The sequence below is a fragment of the Dermacentor andersoni genome, chromosome 1 (genome assembly GCF_023375885.2).
Source record: "Dermacentor andersoni chromosome 1, qqDerAnde1_hic_scaffold, whole genome shotgun sequence".
Lineage (NCBI taxonomy): Eukaryota > Metazoa > Arthropoda > Arachnida > Ixodida > Ixodidae > Dermacentor > Dermacentor andersoni.
In genome coordinates this window covers 252,644,803-252,665,188 of record NC_092814.1, presented here as the reverse complement: position 1 = coordinate 252,665,188, position 20,386 = coordinate 252,644,803, and the positions used below count along the sequence as shown (strand labels likewise).

The window sequence follows — 20,386 nt, the reverse complement described above, 5'->3', positions numbered from 1 at the left end:
AAAACCCTCTCAAAAATTGTAACAAAGATATAAATTGATATACCAAATTTGTCCGCTTTAGACGCTGTAATGGATACAGTTTACACAAGTTGTAATGGATACAGTTTACATAACTGTAATACCTGTTCTGGTGCAAGTTACAAATGTGTACCTAAACTTCGTGCTTTTAAATCTTTATTTAATTCATCAAGTTTTTTTTTTATTTCAGGGCCTAAATCAATCTTCTGCTTCTTACAGTCACTAGAATTTCACTTTATCTCTTAAATGCAACAAATTTCGTTCAAACCGGTCCAGAGGTTGCCCAATTAAAAGATTTCTGCATTTTACATTTATTTAATAGGCGGCATCGGAGTTCGTCCCAAGCTAAAGCTACCTTTTAAGTTTAACAATAGAATCCTCTGAAACCTCAGGAGGTGTTCTGTGAGTGTCCACCTAGTGCATTGTCGACTTCGGCTGCTGCTGAAGTGCTGGTTGGCTGGGCTGAGATATGAGTGACAATACACAGGCACTGCCTCCTCCTCACTCATGCTGCTCCAGCCAATCAGCAGCAGCCGAAATGGACAGACCACTAGATGGACACTGAATCTTTGTGGGTCGCCCAATGCTTTGTAGCCTGCCTGTAAATTACAGATGCCAAAAATTCTGTCTGTGGTAAATTGGTAAAGAGGAATTGCATAGTCATGTCTAAAAACATCCTTTCATTTTCGAAGACTGACTTGAACTATGAAAAGATCAGAGCAATAAAAGAACAGTTCAAAAAGTGCATCACACAAATTTGTATAATACATTACAGTAAAACCTCGTTAAACCGTACCCGCTTAAACAGTAGTTTCGGTTTAAAAGTAGTAAAGTCAATTCCCCGACTCAGCGGCCATTGAACATAATGTATTTTGTATCCGCATAAACCGTACCAGCTTATTGCGTACGCATCGGTTAAAACGTAGCGTTTCCACTTTTCGTCGCGCAAACACGGCGGTGCGTAGTCTCCACCGGGCGGTCCGGCAGAACAACAAGCCTCAGAGATCGGTACAACGGCCTCCAAGCGCCCTGTGCGTTTGCACGTGAAGCCGCATCAACATCAACATCATTTCGACGCCGTGCCAGAAAGCGAAAGAGCGTTATGGCGTCGTGCAAGCGAGGACTGCCGTCATGCCGAAGCTCGGATAAAAAAAAAAAAAAAAAAAGACGCCGGGTGCTCAGCATAGAAGAAAAATTAGACATCGTCCGTGCTATCGAATGTGACACGAAGAAGTCGGCGCTGGCCCGCGACATGGATCTGCTGTTGACTACAGTGTGTGGCATTCGGAATGCGAAGTTGCTCGGCAGCGCTGCTGCGACCGCGAAGAGATGTCGGCTACGAGGTTCGACTTCGCCATCGTTGCCTCTGTTGTTGCCGAAGTGTCGACTAGCGACAGTGATGAGGACGACACGGAAAGCGACAGCACGGGCGATTCAGGCCGGACAGTGGCAGAAGCTGCGCGTTACGTCAGCCTCGTGAATGCAATCGTCGCAACGAGAACAGGGGCGCGATAACGTAACTATTCCAAACGAAAAGTTTTCCGAACTCCGGCACCTCGGCAATGAAAAAGGCGCCCCGGAACTTATGCAGCACTAGTGCGCGCGTGCACGGAGAATACGTAACGCCAACGAGGAATCTGCCGTGCGAGTGTTTGCCGAGAGGAGGGGGGGCTGGCTGAGAAGCTGGCATGCAGCTTGAGTAAGTTTGAGGCTACTGTCGTCGTGCTAGGCCGCCGCGGCATCAAACGAAAATAACACGTATGTCGCGCAAAGTGAATAAATACTGCATGTTTTTTCCCCTTTCATCGCACTCTCTCTGAATTCCGTTTTCTACAGGTAAGTGGGCGATCTCATGCTATTTCGGTTAAACAGTACTACTGTTTAGTACGTACTTTTTCCGAGCTCCGGCCGACTACGGTTTAACGAGGTTTCACTGTATTGTAAATTTAAATCTCTGGGGCTTCTCTTACTTGTGGCGTGCAATCACTGGTACACTCGAATATTAGAAGTTTCTAGCATAGGAGTATGTAAGCATAAACGTGACTACATGTTGAAACATTTTCAAGAACATTTTCCCAGGAACCACAGCGGTATGAGGCACAGGCGGATAATAAGCTTTCCATCGCACTAAAAAAAATTAGGCGCCTCAACAATAAGTAATCAGTATCTTCTGAGGATGTTCCACACCCAGCCCCATGGCCCTGAGCAACACTATCCTAACCTTCTTAGCCTTCATACAAATGCACATAACCAAAAAATGCAGACTTGGGGACAGCCACTTCCTTGGTGCCATTAATAGAGCCTTGCATGCAACATGCAGAACGAGCTTTCAGATCGCATTGGTGACATGATGTCCTACTCTTCATTCCATTTTCCTTTATTAGTAATATTAAAAATTAAAATTAATCTTCCCAAAGAATTAAAGACACTTCAACTCCCATATGTTTTCTTGGCTTCGATGGCTGTTGGCTTCTTCATTACCATTCACTGCAATCACTTCAGTGGTATCCGTGTTCCAGCGGTACCCAATAATTACATGTCAACCAGTACAGTGGCTGTTGCACATGTGAAATTTAATGTATTCAGATGCAAATCTCTAACACAGCGCTTCCTAGAATGCTACTACTTTTTTTCCTAGTAGAAATTGAGAACATTCATATCTGTTATCTGAACGACCATGTCTGTTATAATAAGTTTATCCGAAACCTGATATGCCTAATAAAAAAATATGACACAGAACCAGCTTAATCTTTTAGTTATTCACCATCACTAGTTCACCATGAGTAAATTCTTTGGCAAAGAAAACTGTAGTGAAAAGATGCATGTAGCTAATAATTTAGTACAGGTGCACACAATACATTTACACAATACATTTAGTGGCCCGATGACTAGCCAATCTTCATGCCCACCTCGAGGCGTTGCAGTACAAGGGCGTTGCCGCTGTTAATCTTCAGGATGCGGCTTCGTCCATCTCCATACTTCACACTGGCATCTATAGCAATTGTCTGGGACACAACTCTGGCTGCTACTCGTGCCAATGCCTGAATTCCTATCACTGTATCCTGCAAAAAAAATTTAATAACCTATGTTATTTCTTCAAATATTTTGCAAAGCTGAAGCAAGCCTGTCAAACAAAGCTTTGCAGTGCAACAGTGTGCAAAGATATAACATAGCTGCTCTAACCAGCATGCAGGTACATTGCCCTACTAGCTTTCAAATGCATCAGTGCAAGAAGTAGTTACAGGTACAGCCCCTGAGCTGTGGTTGATTACAGACCACACTAAAGGCACATAATAAAAAAAAAATCTTTTTAAACCACTTCTCTGATTTGGCATCAGCCTTATTAACTGACAATGCAAATTTCAACAATAGTGGGTATCTGCTACTTAGCATCACTACAAGTAACTATAGATCAATACCTGAGTAGAGCTGTAGCCACCATTTTCATTCTGCTTGGAAACAAGCCACCTCATTACAGGAATGGCATTGCCTATGTCCCCCCTTTCAGTTAGGGTAAGCAAAGCATATGCAGTCATCTCAACGTCCTTGAAGCTGGGCTTGAAAAAATAGTCGGACTGCTTATCTGTGGTATTGACAGCCAGGGACGGGTCCTTCCAGTGAACGGTATCATCTGCGAGTAAAATTCGCCCATCTTGTACATTCCATACTAAACAGATACAGAGGGAAGAAGCATAACAGTAATTCTGTGAAAGCAAATTAATACAGTAGAACCTCGTTATTAAATAGTTGCATCTACCATGAAAATACATGTATTACATCAGATATTCAACATATACTCATTAGATGCTGATATCAGCAAGGAACATTCCGAATTTTTCGATGATGAACGAAGACATAATTTGTCATGCCTGTGTTTTTTATATCGAGGTTCGACTGTACTATTATTGTAAGACAATAGATAACTGAATGAACAACTGAATTAAAAAAGTTCAGAATGAAATAAGAGATGAAGAAAAGCTCCAAGCCCTATTCCAAGAATAAATTGGCTTAAAGCTCATGCCTTGAACACACCTTCTCTCGTTGACAGAGAAAGAAGCTTTTGGAAAGCACTGTCCTGTGAACTGTGCCCCGATAGGTGCAAAGCATAAGTCACCAAGGACACAACGTAGGGATCATTGGTTGTTCGCAATTCCTTCAGAAGATAGGCCTCTGCTGCTTGGATGATGCCAGGATGTGTCTGCTTCGCCTGATAATGCAGTGTAAAAAAAACATCTATTAAGACAAGGCAGTATACAAGGTCTCCAAGAGCATGCACATAATAAAAGGCTGCATTCAAATCATTTATTGAAGGCTTCAAGATAAAAAAAAAAAAAGTGTGGTAAAAAATTAAAAAAGATATGCTCCATAGTAATAAGAATGCTGTGGCAAGAGGCCAGAGCCCCAGAAAAAAAAATTGCAGGAGAATTAGATGAGGCGAAAAATATTAAAGAGGTTCTGCAACCATCTCACGAATCTCTTCTGAACAAAGTTTTCAAAAATAGTTCTGTATGAACAGTTAAAGACAGCAAAAGAAATTACCATTCAGCACCTTCGAGGCTACCCCTCTTATTTCATGCACACTAGAAAGTGTGGCTCCTCCTCTGGAGTGGAAGGGGGCACTCGCAACCTAACAAGGCACCATGCTGCACTCTTTTGGCTTATTTTACTCTCTATCTCATCCATCTAACTTGGTTAGAGCCAGTTTTAGGCATGTAGCCTGCAGTGCTCTCTTCATTTGTGTTGATGCTATGCTTTCACTGCTTTTCCAATCCCACAAGCCTAATTCTGTAGAGTCACAGTCAGCTGCACAGTTTGCCACGTCCACTCAGTCTGCTCTTTCCTCTTTTATTTTAGCTTGCTTTTTCTACCATTCATGTTTTGCTATTATAATTTTTTTGTGATGTTTAAATTAATCTAGCCAATAGCCATTTCATGCTGAGTTATGTCAATTTGTCAACAGCTACAGGAAGCCACCCTTTCAGCCCAACTGTATTTGTTGCTACATGTGCAAGCATATTATTTGGCTCAGATTTTCATGACAATGATTCCAACGAATGAGAATGTTAATTTATCATATTCTAAAGGTGTTGTAGGAATCCTTTAGGTTGCAGTACTGCATTCAGCACTGCAGAGGCCTCATTTCTTGGCCCGAGCCAAGCCAGTCTTATGAAGCCTCAGCCCATGCTTGACCTGGCCTGGGCCGGCACTTGCTTGACTGGGCCCAGCCCGAGCCTGCCAAAGGATCTTTAACATGCCTTAAATATGTCATAGCTTAGGTGGTATATCAAAAACCATTAGAATAAAACTGCACCGACACTAAAACACTGCAATAAAAAACTTTTTTTTCAACAGAGCAAGTGTACAGCTGGCATAAAAAAGCCGAAAAAGGCAAAAGCTGGGTAAAAAATTTCTGGCAAGGCATTTTATTTAAACTCTTGCAAACAGTTTATGTTACAAACACTATAAGATCTGGTATACACATTTGTGAAACAGTTTTTGATTAATAAATTAATCTAGCAGCAAGAAATAGTTTGTAGTTATATTAGGTGTACTGCAAGCAAAAGCAGCCGAAATTTCAAATGTGCGTATTCCAACTTAGGCATGGAAATAATAAAGGAAGCAGTGATCATGTACAGTATGACTAAGCTAGAGCTATGGCAATTACATAGCTAACAGCATTTTCTCCTTTTTCATTTGAAATTAGGCAGCAAATTTCCTTAACATAACCCTCGGATAACATGCATTGGAGAATGAGCTGCTACACAAACCCTTACGAGGTAACTTTGAAGCAATTGAACATATTGAAGGCACATGAACATCACGAATGCAGTTAAGGTAGACGTCATCTATGTGTACAGCATTGACCTGAAATTTCCAGTGTGGGGCAATATACAGAATTCAGTAATACAGTGCAATTGTAATAAAATAATCCTACAGATTGCATTAACAGTCATTGTATGAAGAACAGCGGTCAGTAATTTTTTTTTTGCAGAAATAAAAATTAATTAAAACTTCAACCATTTATTTCATTTGCTAAGTTAATTAAGAGCTTCCACTTCACACAGTGCCACTTATGTGCCACTTCACACAGTGCCACACAGTGCCAACCTGCCACTTCCCACAGTGATATATGACACTTGGATATATGACGAGCACCCGCACAGGCTCAAGACCCGACTAGCACATGCTTGAAGACCTGACTAAGGCCCATCAGTGAACGGGCCCGCAGCTTTAAGCCAGAGCCCAACCCAGGCCCACCAGAAAATGCTTTACACAGCCCGGGCTTTCCAGTAGGCCCGGGCCCATGCAGTGCTCTAGTATTGGATGTCCTATTTACCATCAGGCAATCCCACTGCATATAATATCTAGTTTCTGTTGTTGTTTTTTTTCCCATCAAGCCATATCTCACAGTTCATGTACCATTATTTCTTTTGCTGTTTGCTATTCAGAGTTATTTTCAGACATCATTTCAGCTGTTCCATCTACTTCCAGTCATTAAAGGAGTACCGCCACAAAAATTTTCAATCTTGTTTTTTCCGCTGCTATAAGTAGCTAATGACCCAGTAATCACGGCATGGACCATTATTTGCTTCACAGCACGACAGGTAATTATTTGGACTCTTGCTTATAGCGACCAGTCCAAGTTTCGGTTTCAGAGAGCAACGAGATGGGCCAAAGAAGGAATGTAAACACAGCTGGGCATGTGGTCATACAAAACTGTGACATACACAAGCGAGCGTGCTCGCCGATGCGCGAGCTTTGTGTTGCTAGTTCGTCTACTGCACTTCCACGTGCTTTGTAATGTCCTCGCCATCATCGTCGTCCTCGTTTTTGTCCTTCAGTGGCGACTATTTCCTGCACGTGGGACTCACCGCCATATTAGACATGGCCAACCGCTTTTGGTTGGATCCACTACAAAGCAGCGACTTGGAAAGTGCGGCCAGTGACAGCTATCAATATGCGTAACGCACTGCTACAAGTAGTGCCAACCATTCATTGAGGGTGCTTTGAGAATGAAGCATATTTCGAAGCAGGACACAAGGTGGGGTAAAAGTCAGCACAGCATCAGGCTTGGGGATACGTAGTCTTGGTGGAAGATGATCGGACTGCTCTAAGCTCGGTGGGTTTTGTTTATACCAGGCACGCTCGAAATGAAACAAGCAAATTTGGCTGCTCTCCAACGGGGTCCATTCTAAGCGTCCAGCGGTGCGCACGAACTCGGACCACTTCTGCCACTCATCAATGCTGACAGTAGCGAACAAGCAAGCCAGGCGAGCTGGCGATTGCTGAATAACGGTATAGGCCTAGCTCACTGGCTGTCGGATCCAAGGCTGACGGCCCTTGCGATCTGTCCGCAGCTCATAATAAAGCACCTACATTTGTCAACACAATCAACATCTGCACATTTACATCGCTTATAAGTGACAATAGAATTAGTTTTCCCAACGCTGTTGGTAGCGATGAGAAAACACGTAAGCCAGGAGAGCCGCTTCACAGAGACAATTGCAACGGCGGCTGCGCTGACTGCATTGAGAGTCAAAATCATGCCAATGATTTACTATTTCGCGCAAGGTTTTATGATATGTACACTTTCGAGGTCACTTTACTCCGAGTTATTTCGTGTCGGAAACAAATTTTAGCCGATTTTTTGTGCTGCCTTCTGTGGCGAAGAAAAAAAAAAGCACCGGGGCTATCGGAGCAGCGAGAAACATGCTCACAGGGCCCGCCCCGACGGCAACACAAACTCGTGACGCAGCGTTTTCACGGTTGTTTACATTCCTTCCTTGATGTCGATGTCGCAAGGTGCTACGTTTTGTGGTTGGCTGCGCGCACATGTACTTTAAAATTGATTTCAAATATGTTCTAAGCTATATTTGCCATTTATAATTAGAATTAGCAGACGATGTGTGTGTGCCCACATAAATCGATCTCGCAGCTAACTCTACTTCGAATTTTTGTCAGTAAAGATTTTGAAGCACACAGGAAAAACTACTTGCCTTGTTTTCCAGGAGGGCAATCATGACATAAGCTGTCAATGCAGGTCCACTCCCAGCACCACTCTAGAAAGAAAGGGAGTTCAAGCAAAATTATTTGGCCAAGCACAGCGGCATTGGAAGTGCACACCTGACTTGCACAAGTCAAGGCTTGCAGCACTGTGCACTAATTCACAAGCTATTTCAATTTATGCAAAGGATGTCCCCTCCACATGAATCGCCAAGTTCACTTTAAGCACATACCTGCATTGGTTTGTAGATAATCTCTCCAGGTTCGTTAAATGAGCCGTCGCCCTGCTGGCGTGCCACGAGCCAAGCAGTGGCATTTTCAAGTACTTTGGGGTCAATAACTGTGTATGGTGAAGCCTGAGCGAAACTCTTGAGCACAAATGCTGTCAACCATGTGCTGCCACTCTTGTCTGTGTTGCCAAAAGCACTGAACGAATTGTCATCACGCTTGTATGTTAGCTCTCGTTGATAGCCTATAATGATCAAAGAAAGAAATGGCAACAAATCAATGGACACAAATCTTAAGAAGGAATGACAGTACTAATACAGCCTGAAAGATGAGCTTTAATTAGATCACACACAGAATGCTTTGTCTCCAGTACCCTCCTATATCAACAAAGCCAGAACAAGGATATCCAATGACACTGCATTCTACAGGAACCAAAGACTCAACAAGTTACGAGAACTAGCCCTGTATCAGAATACAAGCCCTAAATAAAACAGGCTTCAATATCCATGACATACCAGCCTGAAAAAGAATTCATAATGATCCTTAGCAGTCATAACCCAACGAGCCATTTATGCCCCATAGATGTCCATAGAACACGTTTTAGACATTGCACACATCCTATAGATATCTATATTTCTCCAAACAACGTTACAAATACATACTGTGAATAATCTAAATGCCATCGAGATCACGTTACTGTAACATTGAAAGGATGTCACAGCTGGACATAAGTGACCTCTAATAGGTGTTCCTTCTAGGGATACAGGAGATTCATAAAACATCTAATGGATCTTTCCTGTTCACGCTATAATGAGCTGCATACCTGCAAGTGCCACAGCAGATATACTATCAAATACAAATGAAATGCAAACAGCAGAGCATGTGGCCAAAGCAAAACTGAACACACGGTGTGCGGCGTCGGCCAGCCATCATTGTACACCTGCACTTGCATGTGGTTTCGACGCGGAATACAGGGCTGCTTGTCTTAGTGCAATTACGTCACCTGTATTTTGTTTGAATCTTGTGTTCTCACCCTGCCATTGCAATGCCATTCCTATCTGTGATTATTGTTAAGGTGGCTAGCACTGCTGTTGTTCCTCCAGTGCAATACATTTTTGGTGCTATTCAAATTACGATTAGACACTGGCAGCTTTTACGGTGGTAACAAAAGCAAAGCAACAGACGTTAGGAAACTGGGTGCATGCCAGCTATATCATACTACAGATGCGGCGATGGAGCTAGACACCATAAGAGTGTACTGCCATGTGGGAATGGCACTGCTGTGGAGAGATGAGAAAACAATTTTCGGACAAAACAAGGGTGACGTTTATCGTAGTATGGTGAGCAGCGCTGCACTATGCGCAAGAACAACATACCCATGCACATGCACTTAGAATGGCAGACAACATGCACTGTACCTTCAGTTATGCTTTGGCCACACGCTCTGCTGTTCGCATTTCATTTGTCCTTGATGGTACATCTGCTGAGGCACACTAATGCCACAGTTACCACCATTGTTGGCAAGTAGCTGGTCACCTTATTTAAAATGTTTTATTAACACGTATATGCGTAAATGTCAAAATATAATTGCAACACTCTTGAGGTATCTTTCGTATTAGGGCAAAATCCTTAAATGGCTCATGGGTAGAAAAAGCCAATGACTGGCGTTATGGCACCAAAATGGCACCAAAATTGGGTTTCAAATCCTCAGCCTATGGCGTTAAATAAGGTGAAGTGAATTAAGCCACACTTCATTAGCATAGAGTTAATTAGGGCACTCTAACCCATGACTTTTAGTGGGAGTCAAACCCACTTGGAGATATGGGCAAACCAGCCATATCTCCAAGTAGGATTCCAATTGACATCATGAAGGTCGAGAGCGGAACCAACGACCTTTGGTGGGAGTCGGACCCTCGTCTTTTGGTGGGAGCCAAACACAAGCCCTTTGGTGTTAATTAAGGCAAAGTTAAGGCACTTGAACCCACGACCCAACATGGAGATATGGGCAAAGCGGCCGTATCTCCAAGTTGGATTCCAATTGACATTGTGAAGGTCAAGAGTCGAACCCACTATAATTGGCTTAATTAAGGTGAAGTTGATTAATATAGAGTTAATGAAGTCATTCAAACCCACATTTCATGTTAATTAGGGAAAGTTAACTAAGATGTAGTTAATTAAGATAGAGTTAAGACATTCCAACCCTTGACCATTGGTGGGAGTAGAACTCACTACATTTAGTGTTAATTAAGGTGAAGTGAACCCACAACCGTCTGTGTTAATTAGGACATGCTTAATTAAGGCACAGGTAATTAGAGTGGCTTGTTGGGCTAGTTTGTACATGGTTATGCTTGGAGAATGCCAGCAAACTTGAATATGGGAAAAGATTGAGAGGGAAACAGATAAAGCAACAGGAAGGTGGCTGGACTAACAACTGAAGTTTATTGATAAAAACGACGTCCCCCAAGACCATACTAAATATGTGCAAGGCACAACAGATCATATACATGATAATCACTTCAACTATTCATACTAATGAATGATCAAAAGGGTATGGTCTGCATGCCTCTGCTTCTGGGGCCACGAGATTCAATATAGAAAGCCAGTACTTTCTAGCTATCTTTAAAATTATGTACTAAAAGAAAATCCCCACAAGCAGAATGCCAAGATGGAATGTCCATCTTGATAAGCAACTTGCTCAGGCAGCTTTTCACACCACAAAAGTGCCAAAAACATAATGCTGCTAGAGACTACGAGATAAGCATTGCAAATGAGAAATATTTCTGACACATGAAGAGGTGCGCTAGAAACCAAGCGGTACAAACTTGTCTGACAGTGAAATACCAAAACGTTACCCTAAGGACATTTCCATAAGCGCTCCACAAGGCAAAAAAATTGTGCCACAAATAGCGGTCAGAAGGACAGCTCTAAATTTCAGTAAGCAACTGTACAGTTTTGCCTAGTATATATGTACTTGGGTCATGGTCAACCTAACAAAAGTCGAAAAGACGCACCAATGAAGCACACTTGGCGATGTCAAGTCAAAGATATTACTAAATCAAGCTTGTTTTTTCTTTATAATCTGTCCAAATATATCAGCAAGTTAAAGATTACATATTTTTAAGTCTACTAATCGATATAATTGAAAAATAAAGCATTTATGTACGAGAAAAAAAAATGGCGCAACCGAAAGGTTTAGCTTATAATGCGCGGTTTCCAGCAGTGTGTGCAGAGGTCATGCAAAATTGCTGCTGATCACTACGTTACAAAAAATAAATGCGGTCATAACTGAAATCCTGGGCTTTAATACATCAACTTGAATCTTTTTTCAAGATGATATTTGATGTTTTATGGCACAAGGGCCAGTATGGCCAAAGAGCGCCATGTCCGTGGTAATGATTTTGCAGTGTAATTATGAGTTCTATGAAGATGGTCTGACGTGGCTGTAAAGGGGCCTTAAAAATGGTCGCTCTGAAGTGCGTAAAATTTGTATAATAAGATTATGGCGATGAGGTATGGCATGTACTTTGAACATTAAGATGTATTTAAATAGAATGATACGGCAGGTAAAAATATATCAGGTTGTAAGATATGCTAGAGCACTACTGCCTCCTTAGAGCCCTTGAAACACAAGGGCCTGGAGGCATGTGCCATGCAAAACAATTATCGCAGCGGCATCCTCTGGAGCGAGGATGCTCTACGAATTTAATGGGCTTATAAAGTGCAGAACGACATCATTTAAGAAGTTGAGGAATGCCTTGGTGTTAAAAAGCGGTTCCTTACAGAGAAACATAGCCGGGTGTAAAGGGATGTAATAACGGTATCATGTTTCTTTCAGATTCGGCTTTCCGACATTCTAAGAGGACGTGGAGGATGGTCAGCCTCTCACCACATCAACCACTGGTTGGCGGCTCCTTTCCAGTAAGCAGAAAATTGTGGGTACCAAATGTGTGTCCTATTCTGAGGAGACAGAATAAGACATCTGTTCGCCGAGATTTTGTTGAAGAGGGCAAAAACCTAACTGTGGCTTTATAACGTGCAGTTTATTATTTGTTTCTGCGTTCCACATACGCTGCCAGTGTTGTCGCAGTTTCCTTCTTAAAAAAGGCCTCAGATCTGTGACAGGGACAGCAGCCGTAGGAAAAGTGGTTAGTGATGCGAGTGATGTGGCCATTCTGTCAGCTAACACATTACCCTCGATGCCCCTATGGCCAGGCACCCAGCATATTACTACGTGTCTGTGTGATAGATAAATATTGCATAAGAGCGAGTAAAGTTCAATGAAAACAGGATTTGTATGCTTTTGTAAAGAGTTCAGCGCTTTTACAAGGCTTAACGAGTCTGTAAATACTATTGCTCTGTCGAGTTTTAATTTATTTATATGTTTTACTGCAGACAGTACGGCATAGGTTTTTGCAGTGAAGATACTCGTTAAGGGGTTCAATACATCGGATTTAGGAAAAGAGGGACCAACAGCAGCATAAGATACACAAGAATGTGATTTTGATGCATCTGTGTAGAATTCGGAACAGCAGTATTTTGATTGAAGTTCACAAAAATGCATAGCGATTTCGAGGTCAGGAGCATGCTTTGTGACTTCCACAAAGGATACAGTACATCACAGTCTATCACCTGCCACTCCCAGGGCGGTACTAGCTTAGCTGGAGGCATTAAGTGATGTTCGAGAACTGGAACATCCATTTCCATGCTAAGTTCTCTTGCACGCAGTGAGAAAGGAAGTCTCATAGAGGGTCTATTATGAAAAAGTGTTTCACACGTCAAGTCGTTAACGGTTGTGAAACACGGATGTTCCTTATTAGAGCGAACCTTGAGAAAATACGCTAAGCTGATGTTTGTTCTCTGAAGATGGAGTGGCCACTCATCCGACTCTACATATAGACTTTCAACAGGGCTTGTCCTAAATGCGCCAGTGGCCAGACGGATGCCCAGATGGTGAACGGTGTCTAACATCTTAAGCGCGCTCGGTGCGGCAGATTGGTATACTACGGCACCATAATCTAACCATGATCGAACTAGGCTCCTGTAAATATTCAATAAACACCGTCTGTCGCTACCCCACATTGTGTGGGATAGGATTTTAAGTAAGTTCATTGTTCGAAGACATCTTTCTTTAAGATGTTTTATGTGAGGAATGAAAGTGAGCCTGGAGTCAAGTATAACACCAAGAAATTTGTGATCTTTGTTTACAGGAATTTGTTGTCCGCCCAGTTCTACGCAAGGATCTGGGACCAGGCCTCTCTTCCTTGTGAAGAGAACACAAGAACTTTTGTGGAGGTTGACTTTAAATCCATTTTGGTCAGCCCATTTGGACACCTTGTTTAAGCCCTGCTGAACCTGTCTTTCGCATACTGTGAGGTTGCAGGATTTGAAGCCTATTTGTATATCGTCTACGTATACGGAATAAAAAATGGCAGGTGGTAGTGAAGCACGTATTGTGTTCATCTTAACGATAAAGAGAGTGCAGCTGAGCACGCCTCCTTGGGGTAAACCAGTTTCCTGCGTGAAAGGATGTGATAGTGCATTGCAGACTTTTACACGCAAGGTACGATTGGACAAATAGCTTTCAATTATTTTCAACATATTTCCACAGATGCCCATTCCCGACAAGTCTCACAAGATCCCGTAACGCCATGTTGTATCATATGCCTTCTCCATATCGAGGAATATCGAGAGGAAATACTGTTTGTGTACAAAGGCATCGCGAATGTATCCTTCAATGCACACAAGTTGATCGGTTGTTGACTGCCCTTGTCTGAAGCCACACTGATAGGGATCGAGTATATTGTTGAGTTCAAGGAAGTGTATGAGTCTGTGATTAATCATTTTTTCAAACAGCTTACACAGACAATTTGTAAGAGCTATCGGACGATAACTTGCTGCCAAGGAGGGGTCTTTTCCCTGCTTCAGGACAGGAACCACAATCACCTCTTTCCATGTAGATGGGAAGTATCCCGCAGCCCACAGAGTGTTGAAAAGTGCAACTAGTGTAACTTGTGTGTCAGTATGTAAGTTTCTGATCATGTCATACATGACTGTCAGGTCTCGGTGCAGTGCTTTTGCATGTGTTCAAGGCAGCTCTCAACTCGGCAATACTGAAAGGTTGGTTATAGGGTTCATTCTGTCTGGATTTTCTAATTAGTGGCTTACATTCTTCTGTTTGTTTATATTTGAGAAAGGACAGAATAATGGGTTGAGCTCGACCCGCTCTCAAAGTGCTCCCCAAGTGAGTCTGCCTGATCTTGCAGGGTATTGCCTTGTGTGTTTACCAAAGGAAGTGAATATGTTTGTCGTCCTCTTATCCTAATAACTCTGTTCCAGACTTTCGCCTTATCTGTATACAAGTTGATACTCGATAAGAACTTCTGCCAACTCTCTCTTCTAGCCTGTCGGCGCGTTTTCCTGCCTTGGGATTTTACTTGCTTAAAGTTAATAAGATAGTGGGAGAGGCGCGTAGCAACCCCCACGCTTTGTTCTGTTTCTTACGAGTGATCCTACAGTCGTCGTCCCACCACGGAACACGCCGTTTGCACACCAAGCCATTTACTTGTGATATGCATTTAGATGTGGCGTCTATTATGAAGGCTGTAAGATACTCCACAGCGGCATCAATTCCCAACGAGGACATGTCATCCCATGATATACTAGTGAGGGCTCGGAATTTCTCCCACTCAGCTGTGTCAATCTTCCACCTAGGAGCCTGTGGTGGATATTCGTTTTCTTTTAGTGCTTGTAGCAGTATGGGGAAGTGGTCGCTTCCGTAAGGATTGTTTGTAACTTCCCATTCGAATTCAGCCAGAATAGAAGGAGAAACTATGCTGAGATCAATTGAAGAAAAGGTTTTGTTTGCAAGACAGTAATATGTGGCTTCCTTCTTATTCAGAAGGCACGCACCAGAAGAGAAAAGGAACTGTTCAAGACGACCTCGCGCATCTGTACGAGAGTCGCCCCACAGGCAACTGTGCGCATTGAAGTCGCCAAGAACAACGTAAGGTTCAGGCAATTCATCTATAAAGGACTGAAATTCATGTTTGTTTAAATTGTAATGTGGGGGTATGTAAAGGGAACAAATGGTAATGAGTTTGTCTAGGAGAACAACTCTAACTGCCACTGCTTTTTTCAAGATGAATAAATGAATATTTCGCAATTCAGGAACCCATTCTCCCTCTCGTAGGATCTCGAACATGCGTATGATGGGGAAAAGCAAAGTAAATGCCTGGCCACAGTGCTGGAACAGACAATAGCGCGATTTTTTCTTCCCCAGGATCTCATTGTTAGGCATTAGAGACAATTTGCTTGTATTTTTGTGGCATGGTGTGTTCATCTAGTCACAATGCACAATGTATGATCAACGCGTGGAAGCTTTGGATGTGCAAGAGATGTTCAAATCACAAGGCCATTTGACGTCCTTTGGATGACCCTTGACTGCCATGTACTAGTGGAACAAATTATAGATGTGAACTAGATGTCATTAAATGTCTTGGATATTTGGTCTTTTGTGGTGCACCCTGAATATTTATGGTTTGCTGGGAAGGAAATAGACATTCCAGGATGAACAATTCAGGAAAAGTTTGGCCTCCCTTATTTTTTCTAGTAATAAGATCTTTTCTTCTGCCAAAAAATGAAAATACTTTAGCAGGCAATTGATTTAGCAATGATAGGATTTGATAGAAACTGATTTATAATTTTATCAAGACTACACCAAGTGACCAGGACAGCAGAGAAAATTGGTGCAAAAGTTAGAACTGCACTTCTTAATATTACAATCTGTCATGGGAGTAGCAGTTATATGACATTTTAAACCTCTTTTTTTTTTTAATCAATGGGAGCAGAAAGAAATATGGTGTTCTGTAATAGAATTGTCATTAGGCATGACATCATACCTTGGTGCAGATGAAGGAGCATTTTATTTTTAATGCCATACAGTACAATACAGTGCCATATTGTACAGTAGACCCCCTCTGAGACTAGCCCAGAGGGAGCTTGGCAATTGGTTCACAGAACTGCACTGAAGTCCACTCAGTTCACGAGAATTATAGAAAGACCCCTGAACTGTTCAGCTTATGATTTATATGGAGTCAGTCACAAAAGCTCCAAGCTGTAGCTGGAAATGCTAATGTTCTGTCGAGCAATTCAGAACCCAGGGAGAGAGTGCAAATCTCACTGAAGATACCAGTGGACCATTAGCTATCAAGCATGGTTGTTAATACTGCCAACGACCAATTGACATTTCTCTTTGCCCCAGTGTTTGGCCCTCCTAACTACCAATTTGTGCTGTTTCTATCTTTAAATCATAACCACAAATGGCGTCAACCTCAAAATTTTGCCCAGTCGCATGTAAAAGCAACCATTGTTCTTGCACAACAGCAACTTTACACAGTCTTGCATACATGTGGGTGTAAAGAAGCTATGGAATTGAGCCAAGCATGTAGGCACCCTGCACTGGCCAGAGGCCACTGCGACTCATTTATCCAACCAGTCTCACCGACACCAGTCGCTAGGGCTGCAAAAAAAAGTGAAACAACCTTCAAAGTGCCAAGAGATGTTTGCCTGAACATTAAATGCTGAGCCTAGACCCAGACCTAGACCAAACCCCCAGACCAGATGCCGAAACCAAAGCCCCAACTTGGTAATGCTTGTTCTGCTGCGTCCGAGCACAACCTCTGCCTTGCTATAGGCATTCTTAAGCATCATCGCAAATCTGAACCTCACCTCTCCAATTTTGCTTCTTCTTGCTAGGCTGTGTGTTCTCGCAATGCTGTCACCTGTGGAAAACTTCAGTGCAAGATGACTATAACCACAGAATAAACAAACAACAAAAAAACACTAAGGACTGTAGTAGTGGGTGGCTCACTTGCTAGCTGAAATAAAGGGGAGACCTGCAGCCTAAATGTTGTCTCATAAGTGGCGGAGGTGTTCTCTGGTCCCTCTGGCCTCTTGAGCTTCCCCTGGAGTACTTCCTTGGAGCACCGCTCAGGTCACCGCTTGTGTACATGTTATTCAACACTGCCTTAATCTTCTGCCACTATTTTTGTAACATTCAGTCTTCACATACAAATAGACTCTAAATGGACTTGGGACATGAAAATGACAGTCTCAAAATCGAGGAGAGGATTGTAAGCCTAGCGAAGATACCAGTGAGGCAGATATGGCATACACATACCTATTGCAGTGTAATGTAGAGTGAGGCTGTGAAGGCAAGAAAAAAAGAATGCATTATCCCAATCTATAGTTCTGTCATGGGTTCTATAGGCCCCCACGTACCAAATTCCCTGGTAAGGCCTGTTATAAGGGAGTGAGGCTAAGCATAAAGGAGAATGCACTGCAACAATAAAAGGTCTGTATAATGCTTCCAAGCCTGCAATTCCACTTTCACTTCAGCCTTCATGTAAGAAATTCTCATTGGACATCCCTGCAGGCAGTGCCTTATTACGTTAAATGTGGCATCAGGTGATGCATACTTCCAAAACGAAGAATACAAACAATTTTGAACTTTTTGATACAAATATCGCACTTCTGTATAGATTGTCCTGCATGATGCAAATAAAGTTCAATGGGGCTTTAACATGGGGGTGCACCAACGCCCTGAATGCACCTTACTTACAGCAAACTAAGCAATAAGGAGTAGGTACGTTTGTCTTACCATCCTCGAGGTTCCGTATTGCTTTGCCTCGAACAGCATCTGACAACCGATTGGCTCGGCTCAGATAGTCAAGAACAACAATGTTTGGCACAAAATCCAACATATTTTGTTCTCCACAGCCATGCGGCATCACCAGCAGCTGGTCCAAATTGTTCACGCTTGGGCCAAGGAGGTCACCTGCAGGTTCAATTTTGTATTCACTGTTGAGTGGAAGGAAACACACACAACGTGGCAGGCATTTTATAATTTGTGCATAAAGGTCTACACTGTGTATGCGAAACAAGTAAATTTGCACACAAGGAAATCCCAGACAAGGGCAAATTTTTTTCTCAACTGCAAAGCTTTCTTTCCAAGAAACTCGTATACGTTTCCTTTGTAGCCTCATGCTACAATCAGGTGGATGACAATTTTTCCTTTCATGAACCTTCCTCCACGTTGCGGGATTCTGCAGAACTGATTGACCATATAAAGTAAAATTGCACTTCTGAATTTATTCCTATACTCTATCTCAACGAGAAAGTTTCAAAATAACATTCCTAACAAAAATAAAATAGCACCAGGTAAATCTCACTATTTCAAACCCACTTAATTCAGTCAAGCTTCAGGTTTATTCAAACTGACACTGTGGTCCTTTCAAAATTGTGGGTATTTCAATGTGCAAAAATGCCAGATAATTCAAACGCACACATGTTTGCGGCAGTTATTCGAACATACTGTGCCACCAGCTGTGTTCTCAGGAGCAGGCCATTACGCGGAGGAGCCTCCAACCCAGCAGTGCGACCGTGCACTGGTTGCCACTCCCGTCTCCTGTTGCAAGTACCATATTTTGATGCGTATAGCACAGTTTGGCGTGTATAAGTCGGTGTGCGAGTTATATGCAAATTTTGCCTTGAGGTGCAGTTTCACAGCAGCAAATATTTTGCCTGGAAATGCAGCTTCATGGCAGTGTACGCCACACTGCTGTGAAGCCATGCTTCTGGAACTCGTCCCTAGTGCGTTAGGTCAGTGCACAATGTGTTGCCTTATGCAGTGCTGCACGCAAGACCTCCATTCAATGAGCTTCATTTATTTCGAAAAAAAATTTTGGACCTCTTCGAGTTCCAATTATCGAGATTTTACTGTATCTGCCAAAGCAAGAGCTACTTGCTTCACTACAAGTGCACTGCCATTCCCACATTTAGTGCTGCAGTTGCAGTAAGTTTTTAATTTCAATGCATCATATTTTGATGTCAAGTTGCGAGCAAGTGCTTGTCAAGTTGCGAGTCAAGTGCTTGTTTTTGCACATTCTGAAGGTTATAGCACTTGTGCCGACTTGTTAAGGAAATGCAACATAAGGAGTGGGACATTCGGGCATCTCAAAACCACAAAGGAAAAATACCTTAGGAGGCCAAACGGTTCACTTTTCCCACTTCCCAATAAGTAATGCAGATGAGCACATGCAGGTGCCACCTGTTTTGCAGGGCCCTAGACTTGTGATAGCAGTAGAAGCAGACAGATTTATCGGCTGGCTTTGGTTTCACTAAGCCATGAATGAATCAAATTCATTCCAGTGAAAGAGCAAACGTTGTCAACTTAATACTTCATTAAAACTGAACAGATTTTTGACCTGTGTCATGCACCTTTACATTAATCCTGCACTCAGTCACTTTATAGCCACAAAAGACAACATGAGAGGATATCTGGTCAAGAAGTGCTGAAGGCAGACAATTTCAATTCAAGCCTTTTGTAAAAAGATATATACAATCTAAGATTAAGTTGCAGACATCACAAGAAAACAGCCTCATGGGAGTATAAGAGTGTGATACAGTAGAACCCTCTTAATAGGTTTTTCATGGGACCCAGGGGTAGAACATGCTAGCTGGGGAACTTGTCACAGGAAAAGTGTCACATGGACAGAGATTCAGCACAGTTATAACCTAAAAAAGCATACTAGTATCAAGGAACATATAGGCAAGGTTCTACTGTATTTACTACGCAACCCCCAGCCCTACCTTATTCTGTTGAAACAAGCAATGCAACAATTCTGTCCAATATGGCCTCATATATGGTCTCATATGTTCAATATGGCCTCAACTATACAGATGGCGCGTTACAACCATGACAGCTGTTGCACCAATAAAACCTTGATTACATACAACCATACCTTAAGAATGAGAAGGAGAAATGAGAGACTCAATTTTTGGTGTGGTTACATGAAACTGACAGAAAGTGAAGCCAAGGAAAGCAATTTCCCTTACGGTTTCCTAGGCTTCATTGTCTGTTGGCATCACATACCTCAAGAATGACACACAATGAAGAATAAAACATTCTATGAAAACCAAGGAAAGTGTCCTTGATATTTATTGCAAGAAAGGATATGTGCAGAGATTCATAAAATTCTCTTTTGTGCAGCAATCATTTGTGCAACTAGATGATAATTTAAATTCTAGATATAATGAGAGAATAACCCATTCTTTACCTTTTGTTTACCTTTGATAA

General features: G+C 42.3%; 1 protein-coding gene and 1 long non-coding RNA gene across 4 annotated transcripts in view; one reads left to right on the top strand and one right to left on the bottom strand.

Moving 5' to 3' along the window:
* LOC126548449 (CD109 antigen-like) overlaps nt 1–20,386 on the bottom strand; it is a 142,219-nt gene that overhangs the window by 16,088 nt on the left and 105,745 nt on the right. For all 3 annotated transcript variants that reach the window (XM_050196632.2, XM_050196635.3, XM_050196633.2), the window contains 6 exons: nt 17,909–18,085; nt 8,256–8,494; nt 8,016–8,078; nt 4,051–4,225; nt 3,438–3,649; nt 2,928–3,080 (listed from right to left, as the gene is read on the bottom strand). In XM_050196632.2, the coding sequence (XP_050052589.1) occupies nt 2,928–3,080; nt 3,438–3,649; nt 4,051–4,225; nt 8,016–8,078; nt 8,256–8,494; nt 17,909–18,085 (1,019 nt within the window). The remainder of the gene's footprint in view (nt 1–2,927; nt 3,081–3,437; nt 3,650–4,050; nt 4,226–8,015; nt 8,079–8,255; nt 8,495–17,908; nt 18,086–20,386) is intronic.
* Nucleotides 11,423–15,758, top strand: LOC140213103 (uncharacterized). Its single transcript, XR_011890028.1, has 2 exons — nt 11,423–12,168; nt 13,458–15,758. It is a non-coding gene; the product is annotated as an uncharacterized lncRNA (long non-coding RNA).